Genomic DNA, 22154 nt, shown 5'->3' with positions numbered 1-22154 from the left:
TATTGGAAGATATACGGTATGTAGAATATGCAGGACATTTATCAAAACACCAAAAAATACATTGTGGTATCCCACAAGGCTCAGTACTGGAACCATTTTTTTTTTTATTTTATACATAAATTATGTTTGTGATGTGTCCAAAATATTGCAACTTGTTCTGTTTGCAGACGACACCAATTTTTGTGGGGCTTCATAATCATTACTAAAAAACTACTGGGAACGTTTTTTTAAATTAAAAAAATTGTCCAAGGGGGACTTAAAAAAAACTGTTATCCTTGACTTTTGCAGCAGTGTGCAATGGTGTGTTGTAGGGACAAACACAACATCAGAGGCTGCTATTGCAGTAAAAAAAGCTTGAAGGCAGCAACACAACCATATAAATAACAGTTTATACGATTAAAAACTTTGGGGCAAACAAGACGACTTGTGTGCTGAAGGAATTACACAATGACTTTAACGCATGCACCACTCCGGGTATTAATGTTGCTTCCGTGCTCCCATCAGCAGGGAGAATACACCCGGAAAAAATCCATGAAGTTATGTTTGGCCTTCAGAGCCCTCAGAACTGTTTGGTCTCGCTCTGCCTCATAACAAAATTCCTGGTCAAGCCTCCTCTCGCTCTAAATTTAACCATCCGAGTAGAAAGAAGTGCTGTGTATGAGCGGGGGGCTCACCTAAGTAGGCATTCTTCTTTTGCAGGGTGGTTACAGGACAGTCCTTGTGTGCCAGCAACAGCTGCTTCAAATGGGCCACCTCGTTTCGTAACAGAGAAACCTCATTCTGAGAAGAAGATACAGGAGGATGATTAATTATTTATGCTTCCTAGAATGTTTTAAAGTGTATAACAAATAGTCAAGTCACTGAGGAGATGTGGGGAACAGGAGTGACTCTGAACAACAATAATGTCCGTTTAGGTAGAAATCTTGACAATCCCATAGAAGCCTCATTTATCTGGAAACATTTCTGAAACTTGTACAACTTGGTGGAAGTTCGTGAGATGTGAAACTGACACCGCACTGATCTCTCTCACCCACTCCAAGCCCACTCACCGACAGCGAGACGTTCAGAGTGCTGAGCTCCTCTGCCTTCTTCTCCAGGGAACTGACCCACAGTTTGCGCTTCTGTCTGCAGCGAGAGGCCGCCGCCCTGTTCCTCTCAAGGAAGCGCTGCCTTCGCTCATCTGGATCATCGTCTGCTGTCCGCCGTCGACGCCCACCTGTGGGCTGTGCTGGAGATACCTGGAGAGAAGAGGGCATGGGTTCAGCATGAAACAAGAGGCAGAAGAGGAGGAGGGGGTGAGAGAGAAACTAGAAAGAAGAGGGAAGCATGAGTCACTGTTTGATTAGTTATTAGTTTTTAGTCAGTGCAAGAAATCCTCCAGGAACTTTGATGTTTATTTTGACGAACACATTTTGTTCGCACCTGAGGTTGTGCAGGAGATGGGGCGTCGGGGTGTTGAACCAGCAGCTGGCTGTGCTCCATCTTTTGAGGTACCATGGGACTGCTGCCCATCGCCATGACTCCCATATTTTGTCCTAAAGGGCTTTGCTGGGACAGTGCAGCCTTCAGACGCTACAGAAAAACCCCCAAAAATATCAAACTTTTAACCAACAGTTAAAAAAAAGTTTTAAGTAGCAAAAGAAGCAAACATTTATAATGTTAATTATTAAAACTCCTTTCAAGCTGAAAACATTTCTTACGATGCCGCAGTTCCAGTTTAGCAAACTCATGTGACATTGTAATCACTCTCCATCTATGTCAGTTCTGGAGGCTTTACTTGTCCCAGAACAAACTTTCTGATGATTCTGCTAAAAAGTTATGATGCTGCTTTGTAAGAGAGCATTATTCAGCAGGAAATAACTGCGCGATAACATCTCACAGTGGAAGTGAAGCCATAAAACCACTGAATCTCCAACTAGTGCCTCAAGCGTTTTGTTTTAAGGAGGCATCGACCAAAGCGGATCGTCTGCTGGGTTTATTACTATAAACAGTGACTACACTCATTCAGAGTGATCTGAAACATGGCAAAAAATTTCCTTTTTTAAAAAAATGTTGTTTAAATAGAGGTCTGTGTGTGTATTGTGGTTTAAAAAAAAGAGCAAAAAAAAAAACGCATTACTGCAGTCATGTCATATGATGAACAGACTAAGCCAGAGCAGACAAAGTTCTGAAGACAAGAAGATGGAAAACAAAAAAAAGACAAAAATAGAGAGCTAATCTAATGCTGACCATCTTGGCCTCTGAGTGGTTGCTGTAGCCAGAGGGAGAGTTCGAGCCGCTGCTGCTGCCTCCCAGAGGCGGACCAGGGATCCCGGGAATGTTGGGCACCATACACATGGGTCGGGCCAGCTGGAGATGATGGAGGATGCATTCATAAATACAGATTCAAACGGAACCAACTTTTTAAAATAATAAGTTGAGTCACAAGGCGCTGCTCACAGGCCTTACATTAATGACAGAAGGCACAGGTCCAGGGAGCACCGGCACCGCCTGACCGCTGGGCAGCATCATCATCGGGTAATGACTAGTCGGCGAGCTGGCCAACAGAAGACCAGAGGGGGATTACTCACATTTGAATTGATTTGCAATGAATAAAACAAACACACCAGCTTTAATAACATACTCTAGTGAATTTGAAACATCTACATATAGAGACTGCTGCACTTTCTGAGAAGAGAGCTGGGTTTGAATGTCAGCCACACAAGAGGAACCAGCAGTTACGTAACTGCATGGCGGTGGCATAAGAATAACCCATTTGACTGAAACTATGAAGATAATTTTGATAAATTCAGCAAACCACTGAAACATGCTGGAGGTGTTTCAACTGCTGCAGTAATATTCCAAATAAAACCTGGAAAAACATGGAGAAAACCCAGACAAACGGCTAAGTTCTGTTGAGTCAAACAGATTGAGGCCAAACTTTTAGTTGTTTCAGCACAATACATCATTTTTTAACTCTATTCTACCATTAGACTGATTATAAGCTAAATCAGCAAAAACACAGTAAAATCTTTTGGCAAAACAATAATAACAATACATGCCAAACTTTAAAAAACGTAAAATCTGAGCTACAAACGCAGCAGTCCTGCTGATTGCTCTTTTAAGCCTGTGGTTTAATCCTTGAAGAAGAAAATAACTTTTTACAAATAGCGGTGATGAGACAGGAACTGATTGGTTATCTTTACTACAGCTAACACAGAGCTGATGCTTTTTCTTTCTGTGCCTGATAAGGATTTTGTTGTTACCTGAGTATTTTATCTCTGGATTCTGTAACTCACAGCAAGCCCTCGACTGATCTTTTTTTTTTTTTCTTTTTCAAAAAGCCTTCCCGACAGCTGATTTATTCCCTCGACTAGACACAATCGCAGACACTGTCTGCTTTCAAAAAGCTGATTCTGGTTTTGCTTATTTTTTGCGGGAGGAGAAAATGTGCTAAATTTCAAAATAAATGTTCCTTAAATCCAATAAATGTTAAGTCGGAGGCTTTTATTTTGTCCTGATGCTGTTCCTCTTGTGTGCTAATGAATGCAACAATCTATGTATGCTTTATGTGTTAAAGAGGCAAAACTCACCCCAAAGTGCGATTTGAAGGTGGCGCCTGTGTAATGACAGAAGTTGGTGACGGCATGGTGGGCTGAAGAGCATCAAAGCCTAAGTGTAGTGGAAGGGAACCTGGTCGCACGATGGTTGGGGTGGGGGCTGAATTCCTCGGCGGCATGTCCTGAGAGATTACCATTGGTTATGTAGATAAATAAACTTCTCGTCGTTGATCCGAAAGTGATGCTTGTTAATTACCTTTCCCTTCACTATAGGGTCTTGGTTGCTGTCTGACATCCCCGATAGCGATTCGGGGCTTCCTGGAGGCGAGGAATCAACCTCCACAGGCTCCTCCTCCTTCACCTTCACATCTGATGGCGTCTGCAGGCTCATGTCCAAAGCCACAGAGTTGGCAGCTGGAAGCTGGACAGAGACGACAAAATAAAAGCTTTTAACAAAACAAACTGCCATTTATCCGGGTAGCACAACAGCCCCCATATTTATTTCAACACTCAGTTATTTTAATAAAGTCATTTTGACAAGTTGCAGCAATTGTTGAAATTCTCATCTGGTATTAGGTGTGCAAGGCAGGAATTTCAAGCACTATTTTTTATTGTATTTAATCAGCACTTCGGGTGAGAAAAGGAGGAAGTAAGAAAAGTCACATCTACAGAGCAAAAGCTGAAAACTTCCCTGGTTTCTGAACACATTTATACATAGAAATATGCTTATGAACACAATGTTATCACCCCAACCCCCCCTCGAGCTTTCTTACAGAGTTCTTTGCCCTCTTTTCGTCATCGTCTTGGTCAAAAGAGCTGGCCAACTCATTAAACAGACCAACTTCCTCACAGTTCTTAAGGAAGCGAGTGGGTGTAGGTGTCTGGTCTGAGGAGAACAAAGCCATGACAACAAGAAGATGAAAATCTAAAGCCACGCTTTTGCACTTTTTTCACACTTTGCATTCAGAATAGAAAGAGCCATGTAGCTGATGCTAAAGTACGATAGGAGGGAGCATCCAACAGCATGGCGGACGGAGCAGTACCTGCTATAATGACAGAGTCTGTCCTGGGTGGTCCAAATTTTAATGTCATCTCATGTTTGTGTTTGTGTACTGCCAAATGGTCCTCGTTGGTGAACCTCTGGAGAAAAACAACAAGAAAATAAAGAACAAGTTATTATTTAGACAGCAGGTACAATGCATTAATGAGAAATGAATGTAGTACAGAAGTCATAATTAACAAAATAAAACAAAAAAACTGCAAAAAAAAGTTTCTTAATTAGCATTAAATCAAAATATAATGAATATTGGATCTCAAATGAGGTAACTCAGAAAAACCTTCAAAGCAAAAAGTATGCCTTCCTGTTGTGCATATAACAAAAGGATGTTGTACAATGCAGATTTGCTTTAATCTATAATGTGAGAGTCAAAACAACTTTTGAAAAGACTAAAGGAAATGTTTTTTTTTTAAAAAAAAGGCCCAGATCGCCATTTTTCTGAGACATTTTCAGTGAGAAGCTAAATTGTGATTTACTCAGAGACATAGCGGCTATAAGCACAACACCATTCACAGCAGCCTATTTTAGTCAGGAGAGTGAAGTGGAAACAGTCAAGTGTCAGGAGCCTTATTTTTAGCGTTGGCAAAAAAAAAAATACAACTACATGTGGCATCCGTCTCTTTCCTCAGATCAAGGCAACTAGATCTTGTGAGGGAAACTATCTCCAACTAATCTCCCCTTCTCAGATAATGGTAGCTAGGATTACACAACCACAAACGGTAAATACTGGCCATCGTGTTTATGTTGTTGATGTTGACTTGGTAAAAGGAAAATCCCGGGCAAAGTCAATCATTCCGTTCTATTGTGGGCTTTAATTGCTCTTCTGGTAGGCAACCGTTGCTTTTAAAGGGCGGCAGGAAAAACTCAATAAATTAATAAGTAAATATTTTTGAATTGGTACCAGAAATCAAATACATCATTTTGAATAGAATAATATTATAAATTCCTCCAACTACAAAACACATTTATAAAGTTTTGCTTTCATGCTATTTATGTCCAATTATTAAAAGAAAAAAAAGAAATATTGTGCCTTAAAGACAAACTTATCAATTTTTTTGTAAAATAATAGTCTAAAGCACATGTATCAAAGTCAAGGCCCAGGGGCCGGATAAATATATCTGGCCCTCGAGATCCTTTAATTTTATTGTCATTAATAGCTCAATGTTATTTTTGTACAAAATATATTTTTATGGAGAGTAAAATGTTGAAAGTTATTTAAGGTTTAAGTGGATTTATTCTGGAATAATATTTCAAGTTACGTTAAGTTTAAAAAAAAAAAAGTAGTTTTGTTGTGTTCAATACATTTTTTATCCTGTTCGGCCCGCAACCTAAGGTGGGTTTTGGATCTTGGCCCCAGATTGAGTTTGACACCCCCTGGTCCAAAGCGTAATTAGAGAAGGTTTTTCACATGGAACTTTAAAAATTACTTTTAAAAGAAAGCTGACAGACAGAAAAAGTGGAAAAGTTTGCATTTCACAAAGGAAGGTGATCTGCTGTTTGAGGAAGAGCCAGAGTAAAGTTTAGCGCTATACTACAACACCCGACATGTTTAGTTTGACACTCAAACAACACAACCCACAGCTGCACACCTCTCACCACTTTGTTTTGAAAAGCTCTCGCCCTGTTTTTAGACATGTTAGCTAAATTAGTAATGGCATCTAACAATTAAAAATGTATTATAATCTATATGCATATCACAGGAGAAAACCTTTGGACTCCTTCACGCTGAGAGAAGAAAATAAACTAATATTTTATTTATCAGTTGTGCATGTTTGAAAACTTGACTTCTGTTCAGCAATAAAATGCAACAGATCCATTTTGCTAAAAGCGTTTGAAGTATAATACCCAAAACGTCACTGTTTGGTCCCAAAAGGACGTCAAGCGTCCGAGCCAAATGTGCAAGACATCAAACATGGAATTTCCTGTGTTGCACGATTGCGTCAATAAAACTTTTTGAAATTATTTCTGTTAAATCCGGAGACGCGTTGTTAGTATGGCATGTGAGCGGCGTACGAGTGCACTGTTGGGTTTCAGCTGAGTCACGGCTGCAGCTGAAACTCGTGTCTGCAGGCGCTACAAGTCAGCAATGACAGGTTGAAACAAAACTGTGCTCTGATTACTCAGTGGAGCTTTCAGTGAGTCACTGCTCAAGGAGACATCAATGACTGATAAAGTGTTCACTGTGAATGTAAGTATTATGTAAATCATGTAAATCTTGTCTATGAATCTGGTATTTCACAAATATGTATTTAAACCCATCATATTTACTACATATTTTAGAGGCATGATGTTTTCTCTAGTAGAAAAACTTAAGAAAGAACAATAAAAAGGGGATACGTCAACAAGCACACAGCCAAAGCCCTAGAGAAGGTGGAGGAGGACTCACCTGTCCACAGCCAGGAGCGTTGCACACGAAAGGCTTCTCGTCTCCCATTTTTGCAAAGACCTTGCAGTGTAACTGCAGCGGAGGAGAAGAGTAGAACATGGCTTTAGCTGGAGAGGTGGCCAGAACAACAAAACAGGGATGCTGTGGCTTGTAGTCTTCAGTCTGAGCAGGAAGCTGTGTGCTATTTTAAAAATAACCCTGGCACAGAGGAAAACATGCACAGTGGTGGCGAGAAGAAGTTTCCCCGGGGATACTTCCTTCACACGGGGGGCCCTCTGATTGTCCAATTAGAAGCTTATACGGCACAAGTTAGCATCCATTAGCACCGACTAAAACCCATTTTCATTCACTTTCAGTACCTTCGTCTCCCCCTCTAAGACCCTCCCACTCCACACCTCACCATCAGTTTGCAGCCCGTCTTTAGCCCCTCCTGCTCTGGTTCTGCTCAGCTGACTGTTTCAGCGTTTCAGGCTTATCTTCTTCTTTGGATTAGTCTGATCTCACTGATATGATCACGAAGCGCTACAACCTAACTCAAAAAAAAAAATCTCCTATCATACTTTCAGTAACTGGTGTTCTAAAAAACTAAAAGGAAACAACTACTGTGAAAAAGTAAAGAGGATTTGTTGGACATTTGAACTAACAGTCAAACAAATAAAAAAATATGGATGGAAAGTAACAATTACATTAAAGATAAACAGTATAAAGATCCTGTTGAGATTTTTTTTAACATATGCAAATGACTCATTCTGTTATCATGTGAATACAAATGAATCATGTCTGGGAAATTCAAGAGGCTGCTGAAGAACAAGTCAGTGTTCTTTTCTTTCTGCCGCTTCCTCCCTTTTTACTCATCCAGATGTTGCCCCCCCCCCCAATCATTAATCACACCTGTGTGCTCCCTTTGTCCCACGCCAGTTCACGAGTTTTCGCCTGGTTCCAACACGCAGAAATCTTTCGGACAATCACTTCCACACAGCACCACTTCCATGATTTGTCTGCAAATGTGACCTGACAAACACACCAAACAGTGTCCTGTTGACAGCGAACCGAATTTATTTACACAGCTTACAAGTACACGCTTGCCCTTGTTTACTTCCAAGCCACAGCTAGGCAGTTAAAAGCTGCTCATTTCCACAAATAATCCAGTGAGATATTACAATTTGCAGCCCTTACACACTCGCCACAGCTTATTGAAACATAAATTATTACGAGACAAAGCTCTATTAAAATGTAAACAAAAAGGTAGACAACACTTTGGAGATTTTTGACTATAAAATTTGTGGTTTTGGCTAAAATTCATATTCTGTTGGTCAGCCATTTTTAAAAAATAAATACCAGTATCATAATAAAAAGTGATGGAAAAATTGAGGATAAAATAAACCTCCTTAATACATTAATTCTGATTTTGTAATTGTATTCAAAAATCTGTGAGATCAAAGTGAAATGATTATGTAAAAAAATGTTCTCCTTTACGTCATTTAATTACATTAAAGAGGAAATATAGCTATGTTGTTCTATGCAAATGCTAGTCAGAGGCTGTAGTCAGATCTCTGACACTGTGAGTTTGTAAAAGTTAGCTTTCAGATGTCGAAAGGGAATTAAAGCAGCAGGAAATACGCCCAATCTAGCATTCATTAAAGGCAAATATTTGGGCTTTTTGTTCCAGGAAATAAGGAGATAGGTGTGACTCGTGTAAAATTTGAGGCTTTGAAAAAAAGGAGAAAAAAAGTCAAGTTCTGCTGAAAAGCCACAAAAGTATTGAGTAACTTCATCAAGTCATGCAGCATTAAAGAAGTTGAACAAGTTGAGTGCTTGGCTGCTGACCAAGCCTGTGGCATGTTCCGAACAAACAGACAAAGCCAACATGCCAAGCCTGTTTCATCTGGGGACCTAAAGTGCTGCGGCAGAAATGACAACAAAGGTTCAGATTTTTTGCTGTCCTTGTGTCATACCGTTGTGTTTTTGGCAGAAACTTTCTCACTGCTGGGAAAAAAAATGTACATGGTTAAAAGTTGAGCAAGAATTTGGTTTCAGGTATTGGCTCTCAATTTTAGTTGAACAAAGGTGAAAATGTGAAGCTTCTGCTGCAAAGTTACAGCAGTCTCACCTACCGGAAACAGTGTCTGCTTGGTTTACGTTACAGAAACTCAATACATTTGTTTTACAAAATGCATTCTGAATGTGAAGCTGTTTTTATTTATCAAATAGTAAGGTAATAATTATGATTTTTTTTTTATTGTAATTGTAATAACAGCTCGTGTCAGTGATGTTTATGCAAACTTAAGCCAACACTTGTGTTTATTTCTATGATAATGGATTGCATAAGAGTGAGAGTGTGTGTGGTTGCGAGACCCTGTGACAGAGTGGTGACCTGTCCAGCATCCTGTCTTCACTTAAAAAGTAGCTGGGATAGGCTCCAGCAACCCTGTGGGTTCAGAGGGAGGGTAAATAGTTCTAAAATTATACATATAAGAGGATCACTTGTGAAATAGGACTGTTTTTTTAAACATAATTCAATATTAAATTGATATTTATTTATATATATTAAATACTGATTCATTAAATCCACAAATTGGTTACTTTCTAAGTTTTTTTTCCAGGAAAAACTTATTTTAGTTAGTATTTTTATCGCTAGAATAAATAATGTTATTAAAAAGGGCCACTATTCACCACTGATTACATAAAATATGTTTTCCATAAGTGAATAAAATAGGTTTTAAATAGAAATAATAATTAAGAAAAGACTAAATATCAATCTTGAATTGTAAACTTGCAAACAAATAGATTTATTATTCTGGCTGTGATCCTCAGCCCTGATCTGAAAGCACAGCAAACATTTTGTTAAGCTCTGCACTGAGTTTTTGGCTTCTTGTCCTGTTGACCCACAGCTGAAGCGACAGAGAATGACTCTCTGCTTCTGTTAGTAACAACCCAAAAACTGTTTTCTCTAAGCAGTCTCCACCCGCTGCTGCTCCGCACAGCTGGACAAAAGTACATACAAAGACAAAGCGGAAAACTCTGCAAAAGTAAGTCATTAAAGTTAAATCAAGGAATTGCTGAAAAAAAAAAGGGAGGGGGGGACGGGTGTGGTGGGGGTAAACATAAATGTTTTACTACTCTCGGCGGGCCAGATGTGACGTCTTCCATCTGTTACGCAATGCTGTCGCACAGACAGCCCAGCAATTACCAACATGACTCAAGCATGTTTGAAAGCAGAAAGTGTTGAATGAATAGAAACCTCTATGGCGCATTTAGAATGTAAACAATAAAGTTTGACTGTTCAGAGAAGAAATGCCCAACAAGGAATAAAACATAAATGAGAAAAGAATTGTGTTTACCGCCTCTAAAGCTTTAACATATGACGGATTTTTATCATTGAAACATCTTCTAAAGTTCAATACCCCTGCAAATATCGGGGTTAAATAACTCCGCCCTCTCCTGAGCAGGACAGATTATTCATTACTTTGGCTAGACGTAAATGTCTGAAAGTTTTCCCAGTGTTGAAGTCAGTGCTTTCACGTTGGACTTAAGGACAGCAGCCCTAAGCCAACACATGATTACTGGAGCCTTGTGCTTTTACATGACACTTTGTTATTACACAACTTCCTGACGAACCTGCATCTTGCATCTGTTGAGTTAAAAAGAAGAAAAGTCTGCATCCCATTTGGAGATCAGAAAGTCAGTGAGGCAGAACTTTGCAGGCCTCCCAAACTTTGAGCAAAGGCAGCAGGTCGGTGACAGCGGGCTCACACAGTCCTCCAAATCAACTCCATCTATTTGTGCAGGCGTGTGTCTGCAAAGGAGATACTCCATCTAGCTCGTTATACCAAGGGTGTGGACTGAGTGGTAAAATAGACACATCTGGCATCAGGGGTAGGAAGAGATTTTAGAGTTTACATCTTACTAAGGGCTTGCTAAACATTAACTCAGCTGGCTGGCACCAACATCCAATGAAGAGCTTGATTTGTTTGTACAATCTCCCATATTTTGAAGATCTAAAAATAAAATGTTAAAATAGCTTACAAAGTTGTGCCTGTAGGTGATTAAACGGAAGAATTAAAGCTTTAAAAAAAAAACTTCTGAGCCACCTAAAACCTCAATTCAAAGCTTATTCAAAGGCATGCTGCCCTCAATTTGCATGCTCGACTGTCAGGTGTATCACACTTGCAGTAATCTCTGGGAGTAATTTAAGAATTAAGGTGTCAAACTTCACTGTACCGTGTTAAATCTTTCATGCTAACTTATCAAGATCATTGCATAAGTTTATAGGCACATCAGCAATAATAAACCATATAATTGCATTTCTCCACACTTTGACCCACCAAAGCCCTTCAAGTAAGTAGATTTCTCGTCAAATCATTGAGCTTCTGCCACAGTGCCACCATTAACTAGGATTTCTCAGACTCAGCAGGTGTAAGGGAACAAGTCCCAGCTATAATCAGCCACAGCCACATAGTGTTTGATGCAGCTTGCTAGGAAACTGACTAAACAAACTGTATTAATAGACCGCAGTGCAGTCGTGACGCTGGAATCTCAGGCTTAAATTGCCAGCAAGTAGGGGAGACCCCACAAAAAGGAAAAGATGGACAGGACAAACAAATTGTGAAATAGCAAAGATAAATGAGCAAAAATGTTATTGGGAATTGGGAATTTAAGTATTGTATTGTGAATTCTTATAGCATCACAAGTGAGATCTTTGGTATTCAGAGAAAATGTAGTTGAGGTCTGCACTCTTATATTCATCACTAATGAGACATAAAAGATAAATCCACATTGAGGTTGTAATTTGAATTAGATCAAGTATCTGCAACCTCCAACACAAAAAAAGCCAGGATACAAACTAAAAACCCAGCAAGAGCCACAGTCCCACTTCATCTTTTTTTACACTTTGTCTTTGGGACCATTGAGACATAAAAAAAGCTTTACAGCATTTACAATAATTGAATTACAACAGAGATGTGTTTGTGTTAGCCAATGTATAACATCTTTAATATTTTTCACTTTTGACTGCAGCACATACAAGTCCATCCATCCATTTTCTTGACCGCTTCGTCCCTTTCGGGGTCGCGGGGTGCCGGAGCCTATCCCGGCCACTGATGGGCGAAGGCGGGGTACACCCTGGACAGGTCGCCAGTCCGTCGCAGGGCATTTTTTAGCAAAATACAAAAAAAAAAATGTAATTTTCTACGACAGTTTCTGCAGAGTGGCAGTAGTTCATTAGAAATTCGCCTCCGAGTTGTGGAAAGGATTGTTGGCGCAGAGTAAGCCTGCCCTCGTTTCCCATCATCCCTTTGTTTACACACTCCCCTGCTAACATGCCCCTCACAGACCCAACCAAACGGTACAGGTGCGACAAAAAATGGCGAGCAACATCAGAGCTATCCAGCCAGCTGGGACAAGGAAATCGAAGACGTACATGAATCTAGCCATCTTCAAGTGGATGCAGGTGCGGATCAGGGAGATTGTGGCACCTATATCACAGCTATTTCAAACAGTGTTTCCTAATTTACAGCAATTTGAGTAATTAAATACTCAGAAATGCAATTTAGGCTTAATTTTCTTGATATATATGAGAAAATGCAACATGTTAATAACACCTAATTCTTTAACCATGTCCTCAACTAAAAGTATTACTTATTTGTAGCATGACCCGTCTATGAAGTACTCTGGAGAAATGTAATATAAAAATATGAACTTTTTTGCGAAATAAATGTGATTTTTTTGCCCCTGCTGTAGCCATGTCACTTGCTTCAAACCTGTCATTTGTCAGAGAGGGTCAGGATGTCTGGCTGGACAGGAACTTTCTCTGGTGTCACACTTCTCCAACCCTGGAATGTAGTACAACTCTGCCAAATACACAACCTACATTCCGAGTGAAGGTGTTGACATGAACAGGGATACAGATCGCCCGCTGAGCTCCGATTGCAATACTACGGATATTTCTACTATTTGAAACTTTGAAATCTTCTAATTTCCGATTGTTTAATGCAATATTTTTCTTTTTCTTTTTCCCTCCAAACATTTGGAGGGTTGCAGGACAGAAGTGCACAACCCGACACAACTGTTCTCTCCTCCAGACAACGCTAAGTGAGTTGAAAAGTTTTCTTTTTTTAGGCTCCATTAGCTTCTGGGCGCAGACTTGGTCCTGCCTTTTCCCGTAACAAGACCGCCTTTACTTCGCAACAATTGGCCCACGCCGCGTCAATCACCGTAAAGTCTCGCGTGTGCAGCTACGGTCGCTGTCAATAACAGTAGCCGGAGAATTCTCATTGGCTAAAACACCGAAATCAACTTTTTGTATCCACGCAAAACTAATGGCTAACTGCTGTTGCTAGCGTTCACAACAGGCCGAAAGCACGTCAAAAATAAGTCATAACAACACTACAAACGAAGTCTCCGCTAACAATAAACACACGCAAACAAAAATATAGCTGTGACTCAAGTTTACCAGCACTTTTGAAGTTTGTGGAGGATGGGTCAAGTCACTCTAGCGTACACGGATAGCAGTTAGCGGACTGACAATTCAGTGCAAAGCGAGACAGTTGGTCCGAATGAAACGCTGTAGGTGCCAACACTTTGACAATCACACAAATGTCTGGATTCCACAGTAACAAGCAAAGACTCAAGTCGAACCAACGTTTACTTTTTGACAACTTGCCGCGGCAAACTCATCTTTAATGTTTTTACACGTAAATAAAGTGTTTACAAACTCACCCTTGCGCCCCTCTCTCTGGCTCCCCTCTCTCCTCTCTTGGAATTTGACACTCCCCTTGACGGAGAGTTATCGCGAGATTTCGCACAAATTCCCGTTTAGTTGCAACTTGCTCTAATGCTGTTATAAAAAGCTGATCAACAGTTGGAAAATGCCTTATATCCAAAAATGTATGTCTATAAGGTGTCAAGGTTTAAAACTATGCATACAGCCTAAACAAAAGGAAATAAATATCTTTACATTGAGTGAATAAATAAAGATGTGTGGACATTAGCTCAAGCCAATGGATTCCATTGGAACATTATTGAAGGTTTAGAACTTGAAAAATGTATTACAATTACATTTTAGTTACTTTTTCACAGTAAACAAGGAAACTTATTTTTTTATGATCACGTTCAAGGCAAATTGTGAGTATGCCACGCACACACTGCCCATTTTTACATAAACCCCAACTTTTTGTCCTTCAAACGCAACTCAGTTTGATTAAACATAAAGCATTGATAGTAAATGTGCCTTTTAATTGTCACTTTATCTGAAACTAATTATTTTACTTGTGCTTTGACACAAATCCTATTATACTTATAATTCCGCAACATTTTAGCAAATGTTATATCTAGTTCTCGTGCCATTTTGAATACTGGTGGATGTTTCTCAAAAAAAGAAAGGAAAAAAAAGAGAAAATTAACAAAATTTTCCTAATTTTTAAGCAAATATCTCCGAGTTAAGACACAGATGATCTCTCAGCCAAAACTGGCCAGTACATTTGTCAAAGTTTCCTGTTTAATCCACTTCTTTGACATATTAACTAACAAGTGATAGTCTTTTGATTGTCAAGACACAGCATGAGGACAATGACCAAATAAAAACCAAAACATCCCCAGAGCACATTTGTAAAATAAAGAAAATTACATTTAAATTTAAATAGTTACCTAAAACAATGTAGTTGTTGCAAAAATTATCTGTATAATAACAGCAACTTTTTATTATACCATCGTGAACTTAAAAATACTAACTTTTTTCAGGGCCACACATTTCTTTAAAATTCCTTTTTTGAAGAAAACTTGTAAATGTGTGTGTATATATATATAGATATAGATATCACAATTCAAGCAACTTTAAATTCTCATACAGTTTCAAAAACAAAGCCAGAGGGCCCTCTAGTGGATAATTTAAGAAATGAAGAAACCCAGATGCAAGACACTGAATAAGTGTATTTAAAAAACTTTACTTGCAACACAAACAACACAAATGTATGCATACACAATGCTATATATATATATATATATATATATGCACACACACACATTACAATTTGCAAGCTTACTTTATGTCTCTTTCAAGAACAGTTAGTGGGCATGCCATTCTGTGGTTTATACATATAAATTCATATCTAACACACTTGAACTTTGAGATTTCATGAGAACAAACACAATAGTTTTTTTTTTTTTTTTTTGGGAAAGCAAAATAAAAACGTAACCCTTCCCAGAAACCAGTATCCCACATGATGAACATTTCAGAAGAAAAACTGGCACATTTTGATTGATCCATTAGATTAATTGGCAAAAATCGACATAACTTAAAATCACTTAATTATTCCTAATTATTCCTAATCCCTCCCCCTTCTTTTTAATGATTTGACACATTTTACTGGTGGAATTTAATGACCTGTCAGGAGTTACTTGACATTTAACAAAGTATTTTTCTGACATGTTTTTGTTCAGCGCACTTGAGAAAGTACAAAACTTCAAAGAAAATGTTGGTCAGCCTGCGTCTTGTTGGCAATTTCTCTTAAGTATGACCTTAACTAAAACATCAACCTTCTATAACCAAACCCTATAGGTTTTAGATTGCTTTTCCAATGACCAATTCCAAAGTAATGAGATTTTCATACTTGTCAAAGCTGTATTGTACTGACAGTTGAGCTAATAAACTTATGAATAGTAAAGTTTTAAAAAAAGTGTTGTGTCCGTATGATTTTATTCTGAGCAGCAGGAGTGATGGACCCGTCTTGCCTCATCCTGACGTACTCCTATAACGAAGCTGAACCAACATGACGTTACACTTCCTCTGCCGTAGTAATTCACATAAAAAGAGCGTCACAGTGGACATTACAAAGCTATCCACCCAGGATTAATATTCATAACACTGATCAAAAATGCTCATATGTGCAACTACTTAAGAATTGACAAAATAACAAAGGGAGTCTTTTGATTCTTCCCATATAGATTACAAAAAAAATACAATAAACGGGGGCACTGCCAGAGGAAATCTTAAAACTTTCCTCATTAAGAAATGCTGAGTCGTCCAGTCACTGACCACTTAATCTCAGGGCACCAATAGGATTTCATTGTCAATCTCTCAAAAGTAGATAGTCCTTGATGGTCTCTGGTAGAGGAAGCTCTTTCACAGCAGTAGGGAGGAACTGTGCTCCCAGACTCTGCCGTACTGCACAGCGTGCCAGAGAGCGGAGCGTTGGAACTTGAGCCACCATGGTGGTCAGCCTAGCTAGCAGCTGGGGATCTTTACTTAGCTCCCTGGGTAAGGTGCCGTCAGCTCGACGGATCTCAAAACGCCCTGCAGCTCGGCACAATAGCTCCAAGCACTCTTCCTCTTGCTCGGTGCCCAGACCTCTGGCCAAGAGGGCAACCAGTCGCGAGATAGGGGTCTGACCCTTCAGGTTGGTCACATGGATCTGAGCTCCATAGTCCAAAAGAACCTTAACACTCTCGAGGTTGCCTTTCATTGCTGCCCAGCTCAAAGGTGTGTCGTTGTTGTAGTCACGAGCATTGGGACAGGCCCCACTTTCCAGCAGGGCCCGCACGCACTCAGGGTTATCTTTAAACGCAGCCCAGTGAAGTGGAGTGTCCTTGTTTCCGTCCAGAGCATTTGGCTGAGCCCCATACTCCAGCAGCAGCTCAACGCAGTTCTCATCCTTCTCTGCAGCATAGTGCAGGGCAGTGCGGTTATAGCCATCCAAGGCATTCACCTAATGAAACACACCATCAGATACATCGAAAGGCATCATGCTAAAGGAAATTAACAACTTTTATCCCACATTGCAATGGATTTACCTGGAGCTCAACAAACAGAAAATGCTCAAATATCCACAAATTTCTATATTAAAAAAAAATTAAACCACATTTCCATGCATTTGAAAAAAAGAGCAACTAATCAATCTAGGTGAGATTGATTCCAATTTCTACCAAATCAGAACTATGATGAGATCAAATAGTTTTCCAACATTTCTTAAACTACTGTCTAAAACTATGGAGGGATTTTGGTGCCATTGTTCCTAACACTCAACTTTTTGAGTGTTAAACTTTAAAAAATTTAGTGTGCTCAAGAATTATTCTGCACTTGAAACAGAAAATGAACTAAAAACTGAAAACTATGTGACACTAAACCAAATATTGCTCTTGAAACTGAAAACTATGTGCAATAAAACCAATTTTTGCTCTAGAAACTGAAAATTATGTCCAATCAAAACAATTTTCTCTCAAGAGAAATTCTCTTTCTTCTTTGCTTGAAACAAAGCAGGGCACCACATCACAAATGTGCAACAAAAACAGCCAATCCCATTCATCAACCTTCATGTCTATGTCAGTGATTGGCCAGCTTTTGTGGCACATTTATACCCTTGAAAATTCTTTTGATTGCACATATTTTTCAGTTTCAAGTGCAAAATAATTTTATGAGCTCATCATTTTTTTTAGGTTTTATGCTTAAAACAGGGAGTGTTGCACTTGGAAAAATGGCACAAAAATCAAACCATACAATTAATAGATTTTTTATAACATCTTTTTAATCAAAATAAAAACTGCACCTGCTTTAGCTTTTAGGAGGCTCATAAAAACAAGCTGCTAATGCAAAACTGTTGACACAGACTTATCTATAACTTTAAAAAGTCTGAAATAAAGAGATTAAGACTTCTAGAATAAATAATTTACCAGAAGTAAAACAATAGTTCTCTTTATAAAAAATATATATATATATTTCTTTAGAATGAAGAGTATATTTAGTTTGCCAAAAACATTTAATCTCTATTCACAGGCAGCTAAGCAACTGGTCAGAGAACTGCACATCTGAGAACTTATCAGCAAAAAACAAGCGGTTAGAAAATGATATCTGTTAATCCATATGGATTGATGATAAAGGTCCTGCCCTTTTTGTAACTGATGTATGCATGGCTGGTGAAATAGGTCTGTTATAACATAGAAATCACTTTTTTTTCTTCATTGTGAACCCTCCGTTTGTCTGACACTGTTTTTTAGGTCACTACAATTTTTACATTGATAATTTCTGCATAACAAATACTAAAAACCTTTTTTAATGCATGGAATTCAATACAACTGAAATATAAAATTGAAACTATATTTGAAAAAAAATTTAACTACAAAATTAATTCAGCTGTTATCAGCAAACCTTTCTTTAAAATAATATCTCTAGAATTAAAACCGTATAAAATGTAGTGGACAAAAAGATATGCAAGCTCTTGTGGGCTTACAAATTTTCGATAATAGGGGGTTGTTTTGCCATGAAATACAGCACTATGGCAGGTGAACAAGTGGTCAATATAAATACTAGCCTAGAATCAGAGATTAGACAAATTGACTAAACCAAGAAAGCTTGAAAAAGGTTTAAATTTATTAGCCAACACAAACAGTCTCATTTCTTGCAATACTTGCAAAAGATTTCCAAAAGCATTCTGCCAACGTTTTTAAAGTATAGAGCTCCGGACCCCACGGGACTCCCTGTAGTCAGTCAACCATTTTGGCAGGAATACGCCACTAAACTTTCAAGCCGTTGGAGTATTCCTCTCGCTTTAATTCACATGACATTGCGCTTTATTCAAAAAAATTGAAAGCATTAAAAATTACCGTCCCGATAATGTTTCCGGCGTGCTTTTTAAAGGTATCTCCGCTGAAGAAAACATCCCAGAAATATGCTATCCAGACATATAACTACCTAATAAACTTCCCATCGTCCTACACGGGGGACTCTGAAGGTTTACAAAAGCATGGAGGGTTATAAATGGGTTTGTAGCGAACATTCAGCTGTGGAATCTTCAATCAAAAAATTGCTGTAACCTAACCAATTGTAATACTTTTTGTATAAATGTCCTACTTGGTTGTATTCGTTTTCACCTCTTAGATCGTTCACAAATTCCTATTGATTATATTAAACGAGTCGTGGATTACTTCTCTATGACAACTCGGTCATAGTTATACGAAGGTTACAAGTACTTCACTGAATGCTGCTTGTTTAATTATGAAGGAATTATGATTTTATTCTTTCAATCTGTGTTAATGCTAACGGTAGCATTAGCTTTGGCTATGAGACATGAAGCTGTAGAAGATCTTTTCTCACCAGTTAAAAGTTGCATAAATTTCTATTCTCACAAAATCCTTGTATACAGAGCAAAAGTCAGACAATTCCAGCTTGTCTGACACTAAAGTAAAACTTATTACTGTTGTAATGTTTTCTACTGCAGTCAGTGAGTCACTGTTAGCTCAGCCGTGATTTTAACATCGCTTCTCTTTGTTGTTTTTTTCATAACTGTGTCTATCTAATTGGAAGCTGTTGCCAAAAATATGAAAGTGACCATTTCCACGTAATGTTATAAAATACACCCGCCTAGAGATTTTTCTTGTCTTTTTTTTTTTCCACTTGGCTGCTTTTATTTTAAAAGCTGAAACTACGTGGCTCAATAGATGCTCTTCACATTGTTGTTGAACCAAACCATTCCTGTTTTTACCATTATTCCCTAAAATATCCCATAGTACAACAAGTAAATTTAGCCTGGGAAGAATGAGACACTATTCATCTGAGTCAAAAAGTACACTGTCACTGTGGCTGCTATACAGTCTGTTCTGAATGATAATAATAAAAACTCTTTATGTTGAGCAATAATCCCATTTTCTTTATTGAATGTTTTACAAAGCATGATCAGTGCTTTTGATGAGTATGTCTGGACCGGTAACAGACATCCTTCAGCCGCGGGGGTATTAGCGGATTCCTCCGGTCCCTAACCCCTGCAAATAAGGGGGAATATGGAACCTTTTTTTTCTGTGTCTATTTGTACAATCTGGGGCGCAGCAGTTATCAAGCATGGTTAGCCTCCTTTACAGCGGTAGTCAGCTCGGGCCCGATTCCTGCCAACATGGCGGCGCCTAGAGGGGGACGACTCTGTGTGACGTCACCTCCCGGAGCTCTTTATCATAAAGACTGTCTGCAAGAAACTTTTTTTTTTTTTTAACCATCTTTACCATACCTCAGCACCTTTCTCCAATAGCAGCTCCACACAGTCAGCATCAGCAACCATACAGGCACAGTGTAGAGGTTTGAGGGTCCCATGCATCCGGTTCACATCCGCCCCCTTATACACACAGAGGATGTAGTTTTTAGGGATTGTACTCAGTGCACTGTTAACTCCAAACATTTCAGTGGGATGAGCAGAGCGGGTGTACCTTACGAATAAGATCCTCCACATTGTCATGGGGGAAAGAGCGGATGGCTGCAATGGTGCGGATGAGTCTCTCAGACAAGGAGTATTTACTTTGAATGCTCTGCATGATGTACCACATAGTAGAGCTCATGTGTAACAGAGGACCATGGCACCAGTGACTGGTTGACACTGCAGCACACTAAAACAATTTCAAGAAGTTAAAATTGGTAAACACAATTAAAAATATATATATAAAACAAATTCAAAAATGTTTTATTGCATTTGTTGTGACAGTTTAAATGCATATTTGACAATTATTTGCTGTAACTTAGCTAAGAAGCAGTCCAGGTTTAAAGTCCCACTCCAATCATCTTTTGATCTATTGTAAAACCATATCCAGTGATTTTTTTTAATATAATTGTGCAGTTTTTGGACAAAATCTAAAAACCTGTGTTGTTTTTTAGAACATAGTTCTGCAGAGTAGCTGTAGTTGATTAAAAATGTACCTCTGACTTGTTTACACCCTCTCCCGCTAGCTTACAGCCCTTTACAAACCCAAGATAATATACCAGTGCAATAAAAAAGGTGATCCAGATGTATAGTTTGGAGCCAGATGCCAGCTCAGAGGAGGGAATCGAAAATGTACATGGATCTAGTTGTCTACAAGTGGATGCACCAGAATGAAAGCTTGTGGCCTAATATCGTTTGCATCACAGCTACAAGCTTTTTCCAACTGCATTTTTTTCATCCACTTTTAATTCACAATGATTTGAATGAAGAAATACACAGAAATGCAATTATAAGCTTAATTTTCTTCATAAATGCTATGGGGAGAAAAGCCACAGAAACATGTTTAAAACTCTTTAACTCGTATTTTATTATTTCCACCTGAGAAAAATTGTTTATTTAATAAAATAGTGTTAAAAGCACATTCACTTTATATATATTTTTAAATTCTAGTCATTACCAGCTTTTGACACATTTATCTTACAGTAGGACGTCACATTTTCTGAAAACTAGAGCTGCCGGTGTTTGTAGGCAGAAAATGACAAGCAGTTTGCAAGCTAGTTTTATCTATGCCAAACACTAAACGTCTAATTCCAACATACAACTGTATCCTGTACACGGCCTGTTTTAAATATTAAAACAATAGAACTTAACTACAATATAAAATAAACAAAAACGTGTCAGGACCACTGGAAATTATAGCTAAACAAATGCATAGATGCAGGTTCAGTTAGCTAGAGACAAGCTAGCGTTAGCATCGAAAAGCAAAGAACAATCGACAGCTGTAGGCGTAAAAAAAATAGTGACAATACTTCCTATTATTTGTGCGCACTTCTAAAAATAACTACAACTAGTCCCATAACATACCGTTTAAAAGATCAAGATGTGCAGGTCTGGCAGGCTACAGTACGGAATGTCGGCTGATCGCTTCCACATAAACACGGAACGTCGTGACGTCACAGGACAGCATTAACGGAGGCTTTTGTTTTGAAAATTATTGTGATTTTTGAGTGAACAAAACTGGAATCCTTCCACTGGGTACTTACTCTGCTCAAGTGGGGTTGACCTGCGGCGGATCTGCTCAGGTGGCACGAATGCCTTAAATACACGAGACGGTATGTTCTAAATGCAGACGAGACAGCGGACTCGCGTGGAAATGATCTGAAGGGCAGAACTTATCGCAACGGCCTTGAAATTTAAACCCGTCTACAATCACAGCTTAGAAAAGGTCAGACATGAAGTTATTCTGTCGGGGAAAAATGAAGGATTTATTTTGAAAATATTAGCCATTCATTAGAAAACTATACAATATAAATTACTTTACTTTAGACTAGGCATCTGCCATCTAGAAGAGCTATTCAGTCCAGTTTCTTTTAATCTAAAAATCCCACTTCACCATGTAAAAAAGTACATTTTGTATATGCTTTTTGTGCCATTTGTTTATAAAATGTAGCTTAAGTAGTCACAATAATTCTATTTTGCTAAATATTTTTCTATTTCCCCTT

The 22154-nt window shown here is 38.6% G+C and overlaps 1 protein-coding gene and 1 long non-coding RNA gene across 5 annotated transcripts in view; one reads left to right on the top strand and one right to left on the bottom strand.

The window, feature by feature from the left end:
* The window catches only part of atf7a (activating transcription factor 7a), a 25586-nt gene extending 3761 nt beyond the window's left edge, over positions 1-21825 (bottom strand). The window contains exons 1-13 of one of the 4 annotated variants that reach the window (XM_036212700.1): positions 21696-21825; positions 20165-20341; positions 19969-20073; positions 6983-7054; positions 4583-4679; positions 4313-4425; positions 3796-3960; positions 3573-3721; positions 2449-2536; positions 2230-2349; positions 1423-1572; positions 1050-1238; positions 675-780 (exon numbers count right to left, since the gene is read on the bottom strand). In XM_036212700.1, coding sequence (XP_036068593.1) covers positions 675-780; positions 1050-1238; positions 1423-1572; positions 2230-2349; positions 2449-2536; positions 3573-3721; positions 3796-3960; positions 4313-4425; positions 4583-4679; positions 6983-7054; positions 19969-20073; positions 20165-20293 — 1483 coding nt within the window. In that variant the 5' untranslated portion in view covers positions 20294-20341; positions 21696-21825. The other 3 variants (XM_036212699.1, XM_036212701.1, XM_024294069.2) reach the window with 3 other exon arrangements.
* LOC112159788 lies at positions 1157-5614 on the top strand. Its single transcript, XR_002921539.2, has 2 exons — positions 1157-1295; positions 3813-5614. It is a non-coding gene; the product is annotated as an uncharacterized LOC112159788 (long non-coding RNA).
* Positions 21826-22154: the final 329 nt, after the last annotated feature.

Source organism: Oryzias melastigma, linkage group LG7 (genome assembly GCF_002922805.2).
Source record: "Oryzias melastigma strain HK-1 linkage group LG7, ASM292280v2, whole genome shotgun sequence".
NCBI lineage: Eukaryota > Metazoa > Chordata > Actinopteri > Beloniformes > Adrianichthyidae > Oryzias > Oryzias melastigma.
This window is presented reverse-complemented; position numbering and strand designations above follow the sequence as displayed.